Source organism: Lepidochelys kempii, chromosome 27 (assembly GCF_965140265.1).
Source record: "Lepidochelys kempii isolate rLepKem1 chromosome 27, rLepKem1.hap2, whole genome shotgun sequence".
Classification (NCBI taxonomy): Eukaryota; Metazoa; Chordata; order Testudines; family Cheloniidae; genus Lepidochelys; species Lepidochelys kempii.
The window spans coordinates 19360887-19378181 of NC_133282.1; the positions used below are offsets into that span (position 1 = coordinate 19360887).

At 50.5% G+C, this 17295-nt stretch overlaps 1 protein-coding gene across 5 annotated transcripts in view; it reads right to left on the reverse strand.

Moving 5' to 3' along the window:
• Positions 1-368: 368 nt before the first annotated feature.
• Positions 369-17295, reverse strand: part of ETV4 (ETS variant transcription factor 4) — a 43899-nt gene continuing 26972 nt past the window's right edge. Inside the window, exons 6-13 of one of the 5 annotated variants that reach the window (XM_073325890.1) lie at positions 15529-15652; positions 14064-14222; positions 13398-13648; positions 6782-6856; positions 6601-6669; positions 4877-5046; positions 3408-3509; positions 369-2549 (exon numbers count right to left, since the gene is read on the reverse strand). In XM_073325890.1, the coding sequence (XP_073181991.1) occupies positions 2328-2549; positions 3408-3509; positions 4877-5046; positions 6601-6669; positions 6782-6856; positions 13398-13648; positions 14064-14222; positions 15529-15652 (1172 nt within the window). In that variant the 3' untranslated portion in view covers positions 369-2327. Of the gene's footprint in view, positions 2550-3407; positions 3510-4876; positions 5050-6600; positions 6670-6781; positions 6857-13397; positions 13649-14063; positions 14223-15528; positions 15656-17295 lie in introns of all 5 variants that reach the window. The other 4 variants (XM_073325889.1, XM_073325891.1, XM_073325888.1 and 1 more) reach the window with 4 other exon arrangements.

A 17295-nucleotide genomic window follows, 5' to 3' on the forward strand; every position in this document is an offset into this window, starting at 1 on the left:
TGGTATAAAACTTGCACGTGTCCAGCTCGCACTGCGAGCCCATGATCTGCCACTGCTCCTGTCCTTGTCTCGCCCTCTGGAGTGGGCTTCAGCAGGGCAGACACGACTTGGGTTGGAGGACAAGGAACTGGAGGCTGCTGAGTGGGAACTGTCCCTTTGCAAGTGATTGCACAGGAGCAGGTCACTAGTCCACAGGGTTCCGGCCAGTTACAGTACCTTGGCCTACACCGAACATGAAAATAAATGCACATCCCCCGTCTGGCTGAATCAGTCCATACAAAGCTGCATGCTGATGCCCGTGACACAAGCAGAGCAAGCTTAGAAGGGAAGGTAGAAGAAGCCAGGGAGCTGAATGAAGGGGCACCGGCCAAAGATATAGACCAATTTATTGATTATAGTATTTTTTTACACTCATAAATAATAAAAATAAGTGATGCCGATGGGAAGAGCTCCCCCTCTCCTTCACTCGTGGGGCAATGGAGAAAGTGTGCTTCCCACAAGAGGAGTGAGCAGGGCGAGGGCTGCAGAGGCCCAGAGGAGGGGTGGGGCCAGTAGAGGAGGAGGGAGGTTCTCACAAGGGGGCAGAGGAGCAGGCTGAGCACTTTGTAAATGGAACATGCCCACCACGCTGTGGGTCACAGAGAGCTTCCCCTCCAGACATTGCACCTGGGGCCGAAGCGAGGATCCCTGCTAGCTGCATAGAGAGGAAGTTCCTGGGAAATCAGCCTCTTAAGCAATATAAAAAACTTTCCCTCCAAACTGCCACATGAGGCTGAGCCAAAAGCCTTCTGCCCTCAGGAGCCTGAAAGTCATCCAGAGGAGCAGCAGGGCGCAAGGAGAGCTGAGCTCCACCACACAGGCACTGCTGCTCCTGTGATCCTGCTGTGGTTGTGCCTGGGTGGGGCTGCTTAGCACAGTGGGGGCAGGGGAGGGGGCCTCTCAGTGAGAAGGCTGTGAGAGATGGCATAACAATCTCTCGTTATGCAGCCCGTGCTGCATTAACCAGTTGGGACCCCTGACAGCGTCTCATGAACTCCTCCCTTACCCCTCGCATGTGCCCTTCTGGGAAGGCCAGAATCAGATGAACAAGGAGAGTGTGGCTTTTTTGCAAAGCAATTGCCTCCCATCCAGAGGCTGAGATTGTTTTCTAACCTCCAGGGTTTACCCACTTGCCCAGGGACAGCAGGTCTGACCAGCGCTAATGGAAAGGAGTACTTGTGGCACCTTAGAGTCTCTCAAAATTGCTGAGGATGTTTTTGGTGGAAGCTCTTCAGTTTTGAAGAGTTTGGCTGCTGTAGGTAGCCCCTGCTCAGTCAGGAGCAATCAGCAGCCCAGCCACTGGCTTGGGCATTGGAGCCCATGGGCACCAGCATCCCTTTCCTCGGACCCCATCTCAGACTTTGCTCTCTATCCTCAAATTCCCAGTTATCTGCAGGGTTCCTCTGGCTCAGAGCCACACTCCAGGCCAGTGGAGTCCAGGGGCTCCATGGCTCACCCTCGGTGACATTTCCTATCAAGCAGACCAGAACCACGCCAGCATTGGCTGGTGGCAGCTGGTCCCCTTCCTGTCGTTGCCAGAATGACAACAGGCTTCAAACACTAAACAGCCCAGAGATGAAGCATCCTGAGCAAGAAGGCACCAAGACAGGAGCAAATGCATCCAAGGGAAGAAATGTTCCCCATTCCCGCCAAGCTGTTTGTATGGAATAAGTGTGAGCTGAAGCCTTCAGCTCCCTACTGCCCTGCTTACTGCACTACTTCTTACGTCCCCAGCACGTAAGAAGTAGTGGGGGTAATAACAGTGCTTGTAGGTGGGCTGGGTGTCTGAGGGAAGCTTTGTAGGAGTGTGTGTGTCTGGGGAAGCGAGGGAATTAACAGCTTTCACAGAATCATAAAATCAGAGGAGAGAGCCCAACAGGGTCCCATTTCCTCCCCACCCTGCTCGGCGGGAGGTCATAGCCAGAGACAGGATCGATGCAGGGATGTGACACAATCACACATTTAACTGAATGAAGGCAGCACTGGCTCTGGATGCTGCTGCTGGCAGCCCGGAGAGGTTTCTGTACTGGTGAGAGAGCCAGTTCCATTGCACCAAGTCTGGGGCCACATCCTGGGTGAATGAGGTGCAGCCAATGTCTTTCAAAGCCTCAGATGCTGGCGAGCTGTCCAAGGATGGGCTCGCATCACCTCTGCCTGTTTCAAAGGCAGCTATTCAAAGAGTCTAGTGGAGCCCAAGCTGGCCCAGGAAAGCTTCTATGCAGATCGATTACTAACAAACGTCTCCATAGATACAAACACAACGGCTGTGCAGCAGGCTACTGGTGGAATTAGTAGGGGTAGCCCTTGCTGTAAGGCTGGGAAGGGAGGCTCCCAAGATCCTGGATGTAAGCCGTGTTCTCGTCCAGGTGGGAGAGAGGAACAGTATCTTCCTCGCTGATCTGCCGGTCAAACTCTGCTTTCAGGGTTGGCCGCTGATTGTCAGGGAAGGCCAGGGAGAAAAGGGCTTCAGGCTCACACACAAACTTGTACACATAGCGCTCTCCAGCAACCTGCAGGGAGGAGACAAGGTGAATGCTACAGTCTCTGTCCCACCCAGTTGGCGTGCAGCTAGCTGCTCCCAGCGAATGACAGCAGCCATGGGCATGTGAGTTGTTCAGTGGGGGATGAGAGGGACCCCATAGAGCTAGGAAAGACCCTGGGCTCCTCTAGACCGTCCCCATGTCAGAGAGGGAGTTTTCACCACTTCGTCCAGCATCCTCTGTGGCTGCTGCCCTAGTCCCATCTGAAATAGCTCCAGGGATGGTGACATCTCAACCTGATAAGCAGGCGGGCCATGTTGCAAGGTACAGCTTTTCTCTTAGGGGGCTGGAAATGGGGAGGGTGGGAAAGAGACTTTTAACTGTCGGGTTGGAGAACCATTCGATGAGGACCAGGATTTGTCGTGGGTTATCTTCAATTGCTGGACTGAACGCTGTATTTATAGGCTATGTTAAGGGTGCCCAGAGCACATGGATAGGTGCTACCTTTAGCCTTTTTATAACTCTAACTAGCACTAATAACAACAAGAGACTCCCTTGGCAACTAATCCCATGACAGGCACCCTGACTGTTGTAGAGAGGATCCCCCCCTTGCTCCCCAACGCAGGCGAACATGGAGAAAGCATGACCCCGCCCCCTGATCGGCTTTCCCCTAGGATGCCTGGATTCAGCTCCTTCAACCTTTCCTCAGGGGTCTTGTTTCTTTGCTTCCTGCTCTGCGAATGGTGGGCCAGGGAGAGAGTTGCAGGGAAAGAGGGAACCTCAGGAAGTCAGGGGGTTCAGAACTTGCCATGAGCCAGCCAAACCTCCAATCACAAGCAAGACAAGTGTCAGGACGAGCATAGAACTTGGATCCCATCACAAACTGACCTTCTGCATGATGCCCTTCTCATAATAATAGCGAAGGGACCGGCTCAGCTTGTCGTAGTTCATGGCTGGCCGGTTCTTTTGGATACCCCACAGCCGGGCCACCTGCAGGACAAAACACCAGGGTGCATTAATGTCTGTAAGCTCTGAGGAAAGGAGCGCATGACAAATGCCTGTGTTTATCTGTCTGGGGGATGTTCCGTGTGATTCCTTTCTGAGAGAAGGATGCTGCTCAAAAGGTAATATAAATAATAATTTAAAGTAGGCAAACAATGGAATACAACTAATAAATACAGCATCGTTCACATTTCACTGCAGTGAACAAGGAGGGCAAGGCTGATAAACAGAAGCTTCCTTTCATCACTGAGAGAATGTGTGCGTGCAAATGTCCCTGTGGCAATTGTATTGATGGAAAAGTCCATCAATAGGCAAACATTGTCACCGGCCCACAAACGACCTTCCTCGATCCCCCAACATTCTGACGGAAAGTAAGGGGTTTGAGAATACTGGTAATCCTGGGTGCTGAGTAGCTGATGAAAAGGTCATATGTTACTACAGACTACATGCAAAGTGCTTGGCACTTTTAGCCAGTGCCTCTATATTGGCGGGACATGCCCACAGCCAGGTCAGCACTGGGAAAGGACCACTTCACCTGAAACCACCTTCACCCTTGAACGATGAGCACTATTATACAAAAAAGAGGCTGAGAAAACACTTGTAAACGAATGTTAATAGTGAAGTGACCCAGCAAAGTGACTCAGCCCATCTGCGCTGCACATGTTCGTAAGAGCCGGGGGATTAGCTGGAGCAGCTGCTAAACACAGCCATAAATCGGATCCTGACATTAATGGATGTTCCAGACACATTTCCCAGCTATTATCAGAGTTTATTGCTCTGTTTGGAACATGGTGGCACTAGAAATGATATCTGTTAATTGCAGTTCGAATCCATCCATCCCCAGATTAGGACACGGTTTCTCCCAGATTTTTATTTAAAATGCTGTGATCAATGAGATACACTCCTGCCCCGGATCTCAGAGACAGCATCGGGCACTGACCATGAGATAGGTGGCACAGAACCAACATGGGACAGCCCAAGAGTAAAACCCCTTGGAAGAAGGAGACCAGCTGAGAAACCCACCAACTGCAATTCCCTTTAGCAACTCTGAGATCCTAATGAGGGAGCTATTGGAGGGGAAACTGCCATCTCCTGTATCTGGAACCCACTGACCCAGACTGTTCACCTGCTGAAGCTCAGATGATGGGCGCCGCCATCATAGAGCTGGGATTTTTGGCACTCAGCTGCTGTGGCCTCCTCCTCTAAAACCCCAGCCTCAGTGGTGACCCTTAGGGCAACTGGCAGGCAGGAGGCCTTACATGTGGCAAAGGCCCTGGCCCTTAGGAATCTGCAGAATCAGTAAGTCAGCCCAGGGGCCCCTCTTGCTCCATGGGTAGAAGCCGAAGAGTTTTCACCTCCTCAGGCTCAATGAGTTTGAACTCCATCCCTCTGCCGGTCCAGGAGATGAAGTGGGAATTGGTGGGATCATCCAGCAAAGCCACCAGGAACTGCCAGAGCTGAAGAGACCCTCGGCGCTGGTATGGGGGTCCTTCCCGGTACCCGCTCACTTCCTGCTTGATGTCTCCTGCTGAGCAGAACAAACACAAAGGGTTTTGCTATGTCCCTTCCCTTGCCCTCCAGCAGTTCTGCCTCTCCTGACGGGAGGAAGATGCAGAGAGGGCTTCTCGGTGGAAAGCCACAAAAGACAAAGCAGGCTCCAGGCCACCTACAGAGGTTACTACAGGGATGCCTGAGGACTAACCTCCTCTCACCTGCTGTTTACCCAAGAGGAGAGTCTGGTCAGAAAGCCAGAGCCCAGAGTGCAGCAGGAATCGTGTGACAAGCCAGCCGAAAGAGTTGCTTGCTCTTTGTTTAATTGGAAGAAGTTGGGAGAGTTTTACTGTAGTTCAGGGATCACTTCACAGTTTAAATGCAACAAGACCCTAATGCAGTAGGACATGGCATCCGCTCCCAGTAGAGCCCCATCCTCCAGAGATGGATGCTAAAGGAACTGGCTGCCCTCTGATTTCTGAGAGAACTCTGCAGAAATAGAGCTTTAGACCAAATGTGCTTTCCCCCCAGCGTCACTGCCCCCTTCAGAGACTGGCCCCCACCTCCCTTGACTCCCACATCCCTGGGCAGTGGGGAATCACTAGCAACTCATTCAGGCCCAGGCTCAGAACTGCTGTTAATGTGCAGATAGCCCAGCTGGCTGATGCCCAGCATCAAAGCCCATTAGGTAATCTCCTCCTCTAATGTTCACAAAAGGCAGGGCTGGCCCTTGGGTCCCAATGGGGGTGGGCGAATCCCAAAGGGGACGAGGAGAGAGGCTGAGAAATACAGGTGCCAAGATTCTGGGCAGATGCCGGGCCTGGCTTCTGGCACGAGGCATTTACATGTTCAGGCTTGACTCCTGCAGCAGCAAAGCACATCGGAATGATTTCAGCTTGTGTCTCATCCCAGGGCAATCCCACACACTCTGACCTGTATGGGTGGCAGGCTGCACATCAGGACCAAGCTCCATTACTGTGAGTGAGCCCATGTTAGACGCACTGCCTTCAGAGTGACACTGACAACCACACAGCGACTCTAGGGGTGTATGGAGACTACTGTAAACGGAAGCCAGGTTGGTAAAGAGGCCCTGGGGTGCCGTGCTCAGCTGGCACTAGGAAAGGGCAGTGATCTTGGCGAGAAGGTTTGGGGGTGCCTGTGGAGAGCTGGGACAGTAATCAAGAGGGACTGGGCCCCAACACCAATAACAAAGCTGGGAAATGGGGCTACTGGCTGGGTGATCCTGGGTTCAACTACTGTGCAGAAATCAGCATCTCTCAAGTGTTTGCCTACAACATTTCAGTTTGCACAGGAGTGAAGAGGAGGAGAAATTCACCACCAACTGCAGTGATCGGGGCTCAGCTGCTGAAATGTCTGTCTGCTTCTATGAAAACTCAGAAAACAAACTCCCAGGAAGCACAACATCAGCCATGACTCATACATCCAGGTGCGGCATCTCCGAATGAATAGGGTCACAAATAGAGTGAGCAGAGCTGGCAGTGACTATGCCCACTCACATGGCTACATAGGGCTTGGGGTAACCTCATTCTACCCCAAGATTTGGAAGACACACAGGTTTCTCTCTGACCTTCAAACTTCTCTGGGACGACACAGACATCATCAGCAAATGGCCTCATCTGCTTGTTGTAGCCATAGCCTGGAAGAGACAGCAGCAGATGCAATCAGAGAACACAGACAAGCTGCAGCACTGGAGTGAGGTCCATTGCAGGAGCAGATGAAGAGGAGACAGAGCCATGGAGGTTTCTTACCTAATGTCCCTTCGGTATTTGAATGGCTTTGATACCCCTCAGCGTTCATGTACATGGAAGGACAGCCAGGAACATCTACAGAATGATCAACACACACAGATCACTGCCAAGCACAACAAGTATCAGAGCCGGCCTGCTCATCATACGGGATCACAGCCTCAGGCCCTGAAACAGCCGGGCCAACCACTAGCCTTGTGCCCTCCTAAGAGAAAACTGAGACTCTAGATCCCATCTTTGCTCCAGCTCAGACCGGTTCTAGGGCTTGTCCTCTCACCACATTTTCAATAGCCATGGATTAAATTAATGTGCAATTGTGACACCACCCAAAGCACTGTTTTTATCCACCATGACAAAGAGAGAGCGGAAATATTAACACAGGTTAAATTTGTTTGCTATTTCTCCTTCATTTAGGGTTTAGGGTGACGTGACACCATAGGCGCCAACTTCTCCTGGTGCCAGTGGGTGCTCAACTCCCCCCTGCCCCGACTCCATCCCTGCCCTGCCCCGCCCCCATTCTAACCCCTTCCCCAAAGTCCCCGCTCCAACTCTTCCCCCTCCCTGCCCCTATTGGACTGCTTCCCCAAATCCCCGCCCCGGCCCCGCTTCTTGCCGGCCTCCTCCCCTGAGCGCGCCGCATTCCCGCTCCTCCCCCCTCCCTCCCACAGCTTGTTACGCTGCGAAACAGCTGTTTTGCGGCAGCAAGTGCTGGGTTGAGAAGTGGGGACGCGGCACGCTTAGAGGAGGAGGCGGAGGCAAGGTGAGCTGGGGTGGGGAGCTTGGCTGCTGGTGGGTGCAGAGCACCCACCAATTTTTCCCTGTGGGTGCTCCCAGCCCCGGAGCACCCACGGAGTCGGCAGCTATGCGTGACACTGGACTGCACTCTGATTGTTACAGGTGAAGAGGATGTTATTAGTCAGGATGGGCAAGGGATGGTGTCCATAGCCTCTGTTTGCCAGAAGCTGGGAATGGGCGACGGGGATGGATCACTTGATGATTACCTGTTCTGTTCATTCCCTCTGGGGCACCTGGCATTGGCCACTGTCAGAAGACAGGACACTGGGCTAGATGGACCTTTGGTCTGACCATTCCTATGTTCTTATTTTGCTACAGTGCAGCTATGGACTGCAGGGCCCCTGCTGCATAGTGCTCCTATGGACAGTCTGTTTCAGGTATATTGTTGCAAGCACTTGGGGTCTTAGTTCTCATGAGCATTAGAAAAAGTGAAAGGGTAAAAACAAGGTGGGTGTGAAAGAGGGCAGCAGTTTTAAAGGTTCCATACTGCACATACAGTATGACTGGTTACTGTAGTTTATACATTAATTTTCCAGCCCCGCCTGGAATGAGGGAACTAACTGGACACTTTGGAAGAGTTTTCTCACGTTTCTCATGCCTTTTTGTATAATGCAGTTGCCTTCAGCGCTCTTCTGCTGATGCTAAAGGCAGGGGTACACTGAATTGACTGCAGTCTGCACTGTACATTATTACAGACATAAACTAGTTTCACGAAAGCCATTCTGCTGGAAGCAGGGTCATTTTTACCCATGTCAGGGTGGAGGCACTCAGTGAGGGGTATGTCTCTATGGCGGACACAGAGATACATTCAGAACCCCAGTGGGAAATGTGATTGAATTTATTTTTGCTCATAAAAACCAGTCCAAAGTGGCCATTAAAACACCAGGAGAACAGGAGCAGCCTTCTCTCTTCAAAGGGGGATTAATCTAGTATGGATCACGGCAGCATGTGCCCACACCTCAGGCAGGAGTCTGCTGGAAAATAAGCTTTTCACTGAGAGAAACTAACTTTAGTCCCTGACTGGTTGGGTTCCCAGGCAGCCCCCTTTGGAGATTATTAATAAACATTTCTGTAGTGCTGTGATCAGCTCTGGCATCCTCTGAGATACTGGGTCTTCACCCCTGACTTCCCCCAGGATGCTTGCTGTGGGGGTGACAGAGCCAAGAGGAAGATAGTAAGTCCAGCTGATTAGAAATTTCTGCTTAGCGCAGCAGACAGGCCCAGCTGTGCTGGGAGTGGCTCCCGTTCTCCAGTTTGGTGTTAGTGGCACAGATGTAAAAAGAAAAGATTTGCTTCTCAGAACAAAGCTGGTTTATCCTGCGATTTAACCTCCAAACGAGGGAGTCGTTTCTCATTGTCCCTGACTCGCTCCAGGCAGCAGTCAGACAGCAACACACCAGCTCATGTTACCAGCCACCGGCTGATGTCAGCTGCCTATGAAAAGAAAGCATGTGGTGAAAGCTGACACCACCGCCAGCCCAACTGGGAGCTCAGCTCCTTCCCCAGCCCTCCATTTTGTGAATGAAATTCCTCTGACTCCATTCAGAGGGAGAGGAGCAATGTGTGCCAAGCTGCAGGGCGGGAGCACGGTTCAAGGTTATGTAATGCAATCCCTGGCACTGGGGAGGAGTGCTCCAGCTCCCCTAGCATTTGAAGGTCACTGGCGCTGCAGAGACCGCAGTGCATTCTCTGTCCTAGTTCCAAGCCACTGGACTCCCTCCTGCAGCTCTTGACAAAGGGATTTCTGTGCAACTTCTGCAAGGCTGAACACAGCAAAGTCTGCAGAGAGCTAAACAGAATGCAGGGGAGCTTGCAGCGTGCACACCATAGGTGCTGGAACTAGGGATGCAGCTGCTCCCTTGAAGTGTCAAGTATCAGAGGGGTAGCTGTGTTAGTCTGGATCTGTAAAAGCGGCAAAGAGTCCTGTGGCACCTTATAGACTAACCGACGTATTGGAACACCACGAAAGCTTCTGCTCCAATATGTCTGTTAGTCTATAAGGTGCCACAGGACTCTTTGCCTCCCTTGAAGGGGTTTCCATTATATACAGCCTTTCCAGTTTGGTTCAATGGCTCTCAGCACCTCAACTATACAAACTGTTCCAGCGTCCCTGGCACACACTGGCTCGGGTAAGAAAACCGCTTTCTGCAGAACCCACTTGCTATTCCCTCTGGCCACTGCTGCCTCCTAGGTGGCCAAAGCTCTTCCTAAGAGCTAGTGACAGGTTTCAGAGGAACAGCCGTGTTAGTCTGTATTCGCAAAAAGAAAAGGAGTACTTGTGGCACCTTAGAGACTAACCAATTTATTTGAGCATGAGCTTTCGTGAGCTACAGCTCACTTCATCAGATGTTTGAAGTGAGCTGTAGCTCACGAAAGCTCATGCTCAAATAAATTGGTTAGTCTCTAAGGTGCCACAAGTACTCCTTTTCTAAGAGCTAGTGTAACCCACACACCTTCTGGGTGTGGTGTTCTGGCCCATCTAGTGGCACCAAGACCACTTAGAGAGAGAGCGAGATAAAATGAGTCTGCTCTACAGACCTTAGCTAACAACCAGTTGGCTTTTAGCTCATGCACTAAGCTCGATCCCACCCGACACACCTCTTATATAGGGAGTAACAGCAGCCTCCCATCAGCACAGTATCTGAGCACTTTCCATGCAAAACCAAGAGCCACACTGAAGCCCCTAGTGGTCTTCACTAACAAGTGTTTCATTTCTGACTCATCTCATGACACCAAAACAAGTGAGTGACACACCAAGTACCTTTCCCAGACCTGAGGATGAGCTCTGTGTAGCTCGAAAGCTTGCCTCACTCACCAACAGAAGCTGGTCCAATAAAAGATATTATCTCACCTGCCTTGTCACAAGAACAAGGGGGCAAATGAAGCTCCTGAGATGCTATCCTTCTTGGGTTTTTTTAAACACAATGCATACTTAGCATCTGGAACTCACTGCCACATGATATTTTGAGGCCAAGAGCTGAGTGGGATTTGACATTTATGTAAATCATGAGGCTATCCAGAGTTACATTAAAAAATACAAATTTATAGGGGTGTTAAACACTTTTTCTTCAGAGCATGAGCCAACCTCTAAGTGCCTGGGGATAGGGGAAGATTATTCCATAACTGTCCATTGTAGGGTGTTTTACATCGCTTGTCAAAGCATCTGGTGCTGGGCACTGTTGCAGAGAGAAGCCTGGTTAGATGAACCCCTGGTCTGATCAGGAGTGGCAGTTCATATGTTGTGGTATGAGGAACACACACAGAGTTCCATTCCCCTCTGTTTTTTGTCACTTACTCATTCATTCACTGGGGACTCTGGATTAGTGATTGTGCATTGCTGGGGGAGGGGTCAGAAGACAACAAGGCACCCCCAGGACTCTTCAAGGAAGCAGAGAAACCAGATGTGACCTACCCTGCCCATACACAGGTCTGGATCCAGAGAAAAGGGCTCCTTCTTTTGAGGAAAGAAAAGGAGTACTTGTGGCACCTTAGAGACTAACCAATTTATTTGAGCATGAGCTTTCGTGAGCTACAGCTCACTTCATCGGATGAAGTAGCTGTAGCTCACGAAAGCTCATGCTCAAATAAATTGGTTAGTCTCTAAGGTGCCACAAGTACTCCTTTTCTTTTTGCAAATACAGACTAACACGGCTGTTACTCTGAAACCTGTTCTTTTGAGGACTTACCCTTGGAATCCAACCAGAACATGACTAAAAATACATCCAGAAAGCAAGAGTCCTGCTCAGTGTTCTCAGATCCCTCAAGAGGAGGTCATTGCAGCCTGGCCAGCTGCCAGAGCATTTCTGCAGATTGCAGGAGTCAGAATTCCTACCAGGAAACATTCTCTGATCTTTTTAAGGAAGCGTAAGTTATTATTTATTGTTATTGTTAGCAGGCAGATTGTGGGGCATGAATCAAAGACTGAATATAGGACTTGAGCTTTTTTCCAAGGCACTTCCATGACTCTTTACAAACTGGGCTCAATAAGGGCCCAGTCCTGCATTGCTGATGGAGCTTTGCCATTGATCGCAATAGTGCAGGATCGTCCCACCCCTGCAGGGTTGTGGGCAGCACAGAACCCACTGGGATGCTGAGCAGGCGGGACATGGCATCCCTACCAATACTGCCAAGCAGTTCTGAGGTTTCACTGGAAACTGGCAGGGCAGCAGTCCATTTTCTAAGCAATTATAGACTCATCATCATCTCAAAAGTCACTGCTTTCCAAAAATCCTCCACTTTATCATTCAGGGAGAAAGGAATTTGCTCCAGAGAGCCCGTGGAATGTCCTCTGTAATAGGCCAACTAGGGCCAGGCAGAGAGATTACGCTTCTTGGCCTCCATCTCTGGCTGCTTCACCACTTAAGATTGTCAATAACAGGCTAGTAAAGAACATGCATTACTGTGCATTAGCCTTCATTAATTTCCCAGCTCTGGGGGCCACAAGTATCTCTGGCAGGGCAGTATTCCTGTAATTAGTGCTCAGGCACAGGGGGGAGGGAGGCCACACCTCTTTTTGAGATGTAATCGTAGGCTTTAGGGGAAGGTAGAGGACAGACTTGGGGAGTAGCCTAGTGACCTGTAATCTCCCGCAGACCCTCTGAGATGCTCTGTCCCCTTTCCCTTTGGGGACATCCAATGTGTGTACGTAGCACCCAGCACAATACGGTCCTGCTCTTTGACCAGAACCCCTAGGCAATATTAAAATAGAAATAATACACTAACAACATAAATTCCTACTGGGCAGCTGCAGCTGAGGGATTCTCCTTCTGCAGCCTGGAAAGTCTGATTCATCGATTCACAGAGTTCAAGGCCAGAATGGGTCATTCTGATCATCTAGTGCAGGGGTTCTCGAACTTCATTGCTCTGTGACTCCCTTCTGGCAACAAAAATTACTACATGACCTCAGCAGAGGGGACTGAAGCCTAAGCCCCACCCAAACTCTGCTGCCCCAGGCCGGGGGAGCCCAAAGCCCGAGCCCCACCACCCCTGGTGGGGTAGGGGGGGCGCAAAGCCGAAGCCCAAAGGCTTCAGCCCGAGGCCGGGGGCCTGTAACCTCAGCCCTGCTGCCTAGGCCTTGGGCTTTGGTCCCTGGTGGTGGGGCTCGGGCTTTGGCTTTAGTCCCAGGCGTCAGCAAGTCTAAAATGGGGTTGCAACCCACAGTCTGAGAACCCCTGATCTAGTCTGACCTATTGCATAGCACAGGCCCGAGAACCTCATCCAGTAATTTCTGCATCAAACCTCTAAATGCTGGTTGAGCTGGAGCTTGTCTTTTAGAAAGAGACCCAGTGTTGATTTAAAGACTTCATGGATGAAGAATCCACAATGGCCCTAGGTAAATTGTTCCAATGGTTAATCACCCACCCTAATAAAAATGGGTGCCTTTTTCCCAGGTGGAATTTATTCATGTCAGCTTCCAATTAGTGGGTCTTGTTCTGCCTTTTTCTGCTAGAGTAAAGAGCCATTTCCTGTCAGAAATGTCTTCCCTAGGCAGGTACGTATAGACAGGGATCAGGTCACCTCTTCACCTTCTCTTGGATAAACTAAACCAACTGGGCTTCTGAAGCCTCTCACTCAGTTTAAGTCATGTTTTCCAACCTTGAATCATTCTCACAGCTCTTTCCCTGCTCTCAGAAAACCTCCCTCAGGGTGTGGAAATAGGGAGGGGAGGTTTTGCAGGGGGAGGGAGGCTGTTAGCCAAAGCACCTATGTGCTGTTGCCCCATAGCCCGTGACAATGCCAGCGAGAAGGTTCCCCAGGAGCCAGCACACCCAGCAGCATCTGGCCTGCATGTATTGCTTTAGTCAGGATAATTCTCCTGCCCTACCTGAGTCATAGGCATAGTCTGTCTGCTCCTGCTTGATCACCACTCCCGCTGGGTACGAGTGGTCACTGCTGCTCCCCAGCTGGCTTGCCTGCTCATACATTGGGTCGTGGTACTCCTGTTTAAAGTCCTGCGGATGGTAATGTAGGCAGGGCTCGGACATCTGGCGCTGGTAGGCAACTGGAGCGTCTCGGCCCATGGCCTGAGAGGAGGGGAAGGAACGGCACATCTCCGTAGGTGGCTGGTAGATGGAGCTAAATGGGGGGAAATAGCTGTTGTGGTGACTGCTTTCCCTAATCACAAACTATTTGAGACCCGTATGCAGTGGTAGGAGGAACAGGGATTTTAGAGGGTTGTAGCTTAATCAAAAGAGACACACGTGCACAGTTCTAGCAAGGTATTCCCGGGGGCTGTTGCATAGCCGTAGGTCATATAGAAGCTACGGCTATAGAGCTGAATGGGCTTCAGACAATAGACTTCCCCCACATAGGCACAGGGCAGCAGCTTGGGACCCAGGCTGGTAACAAGAGGGAAGGTCTATGATTGCTGGAAAGAGACAACTTTGATTGAGATATGGGGGAAGGGGGGAGAACGTCAAGGGAGCTTTGGGGAGGGGAGCCCCTTTCGTTGGAGGCTGTCTACCACCTTGCTACTGCTGTGGACACTCACCTGTGTTCCATGAGGAATCCACGGCTGGATGTGGGTTGGGACGGCCCCCGAGGGCTCAGGAAGCTCCTGTCCTGCCTAGGGAAATGTTGAAGCGGTGACTGTATCGGGGTTCCTGGGTTTGGGGACTTGAGTCCAACTTGTCTGGTTTGGTCATAGGCACTGGGACAGTCAAACAGATATTGGAATATTACAATCTCCTGACAGCGACCCATTCCATTCACCTGGGGAGAACGTGCCACAGGCTGTCACCTGGCAATGCAGCGCTCTGAGTAAAGTTCCCTCTTTCTTATTACTGATCGCTCTCCTTGATCAAACTAATGGCACTTTACAGAGGAGTCACCCAATGAAATTAATAGGCAGCAGGTTTAAAAGAAACAAAAGGAAGTATTTCTTCACACAACGCACAGTCAACCTGTGGAACTCCTTGCCAGAGGATGTTGTGAAGGCCAAGGCTGTAACAGGATTCAAAAAAGAACTAGATAAGTTCATGGAGCTGTTAGCCAGGATGGGCAAGGGATGGTGTCCCTAGCCTCTGTTTGCCAGAAGCTGGGAATGGGTGACAGGGGATGGATCACTTGATGATTACCTGTTCTGTTCATTCCCTCTGGGGCACCTGGCATTGGCCACTGTCAGAAGACAGGATACTGGGCTAGATGGACCTTTGTCCTGACCCAGAGTGGCTGTTCTTATGTTCTTATGAATGGGAGGACAAGGCCTGGGTGGTGAAGCACTTACAGTGCAAATACAAAGAGGTGCAGAGGAGTGGTGGGAAGGTCAGTACAGGGAGGATCTGGGGAAGGGAGGGATGAAGGAGGAGAGGGAAAGTGCTTGGCAGACAAGAAGAGGGAAATTGTTCTAAGCGTTAGGGGCAGCCAAGACATCAACAAGGAGATGCAAGGGGACTGTGCAGGGATTGAGGACAGGGGTACAGCAGAGCACTGCTACATTAGGAGGGTTTTATTTGAACAAGTAAACTGGCTGGCACCAGTGGCAGATTCAGAGTTAGTGGGGCAGCGTGTGGAGCTGCCTCCCCCCACCAGGGGCACGCAGAGACTTGCCAGCAGCTGGCCACTTCCAGAAGTGGTGTGGGGCCACCAGCCACTGCATGCAGGCAGCCTGCCTGCCTGAGCCCTGCTGCGCCACCAGCCAGGACCTGGGGACTCGCTGTCAGGTATTTGTCCTGCATTTTGGCGGCCCCCCTGTTGTTGGGGGCCCTGGGCTACTGTATGGTTTGTTTCATGGTAAATCCGCTCCTGCCTGGCACTGATTTTCTTGGGTGTAATACTGTACAATAAACTAGCACATGAGGAGGCTGCCGGGGGTGCAGTGTTAAACGGGAAGTAACCCATCAATCAGTTTGCACTAGCATGTCAGGAGAGACCCAGGGACTGAACAGGACACGTTGCAATAGCACTCCCTCACCTTTAGTTACCCTTCCCTCCCTCCTGCATGCAAGCAGCATTACCTGGCGTAAAGGCATTGCTCGCCATTGCGGTACCGAAATGGCTGCTTATGGCTGCAGGACAGTGCTGGGTCAGAACAGGGACTCTGTGGCTCCTTCTTAACTTTAGCAGGAGGGCTGTGAAAAGCTACTGAGAGAGAGAAAGAAACAGTCAAGTCAAAACTCCTCCTGGGCCTGGAGAGATGGCATTTGTGCCAGCGGAGAAACTAATGGCAACTGAGACACACATGTGCACACACTGCCTGACCTACTTACCTGGCTCTAGGTGAAGCAGAATAACAATGGGTACAACTGTTCTCTGGAGTTTGCCGAACTCTGTCCCAAATACCCCTCCATACCCTTTGTTTGCACTAGCTGCTGTCCGAATATTTAGTTAGGTTCATACTGAGCCCTTCAGGGGAGAGGTGACATGGTGAGTGGGTGTCTAATTATTTTGTGTTATAACCCAAAGGGTAACACATTCATATTCTGCTTTTCAACACCTAGACCCTAAGGTCTGGCTTTGCATTATGCAAACCACGCTCTCAGGTTCACATGGGTGCTAACAGTGTGTTGTGAGTGACATCGCCATGTTGTTCATTGTGCCATACTGTACTGACAGTCTCATGAGGTACATTTCATGATACGCTAGTTTGTCCTGTAGGACAAACAATTTAAGATGGTTACCATAGAAACGGCTACACTGGCTGCTGAAGGATGTCTGTAGGGAAATATTATTATACTTATTGAGCCATCTTCGCTCCTTAGTCCTGTACCAATGCAGAAGAAAGCAAGGACTAATATTTTCAAGAGCCCCTTAGTGATTTAGGAGGCTAAATTCCATTTTCAAGTTACTTAGACAATTAAAAGTCTAAATACCACTCACTTTCAATGAGAGTTCAGCTTCTAAGTCACTTAGGGGCTCTTGAAAATTTTATCCAAGGTCTCTGACCAGAGGTCAGTACAGACTGTATCACACAGGACCATTGGACTCACAGCTCAGAGGTCAAAGCTTTCAGTGGTAGGGAGTTTTGTTTGTTTTTTTTAATTTGGAAGATTAAAACCCCTTCCTAACTAGCAGTATCAGCAAGATGCCCCCTTGTAACATTAGAAATTTCAGGTTGTCTCCTGGGAACCAGCTAAGTGTAACCACACAGTTCACTAACACCCGCAGCACCATTACACAGCCGGCTGCATGCTATGTGACATTTGACAGCATGGGTTCAGACAACATACAACCATGAGGGATGTTCCCCGGTGCCCTCTTGCAAAGAGACTGCTCATGAAGCTGGGAGGAGGAGATATTTCTTGTGAAGGAGACATAACCACTGCTTCCCCAACACCCTCCTTTTTATTTTTCAATATCTATTTAGAACAGAGAACAGTGCAGGTCACACAGAGTTCTGGGTTGCAGCTGTCTGGAGAAAGGCCCAATGTAGCCAGGTAAATGTTTGCCTAGTGAGTGACAGCTCAGCAAAGCACTGTGTACTTTAAAGTCACACAGTCAGTCTGCCGGTAGTGCATTTTATCTTAGATCTTTAGGAAATGCTCTTTATCCAGAATCCCTACAGATAAGGACCAAAATCAGATACAAACCAACAGGCCCTTACTGACATCAACAGCATGGAAAGCCACCAGGCAGAGCCAGTAGGCAGCTACAAGCCAGAGAGTTCCCTTGTGACGCCCACCCTCATTGTCAACAACACACACCTTATTTCCAGTCTGAATTTGTGTAGCTTTAGTTTCCAGCCATTGGATCACGTTAGATCTTTGCCTGCTAGATTGAAGAGC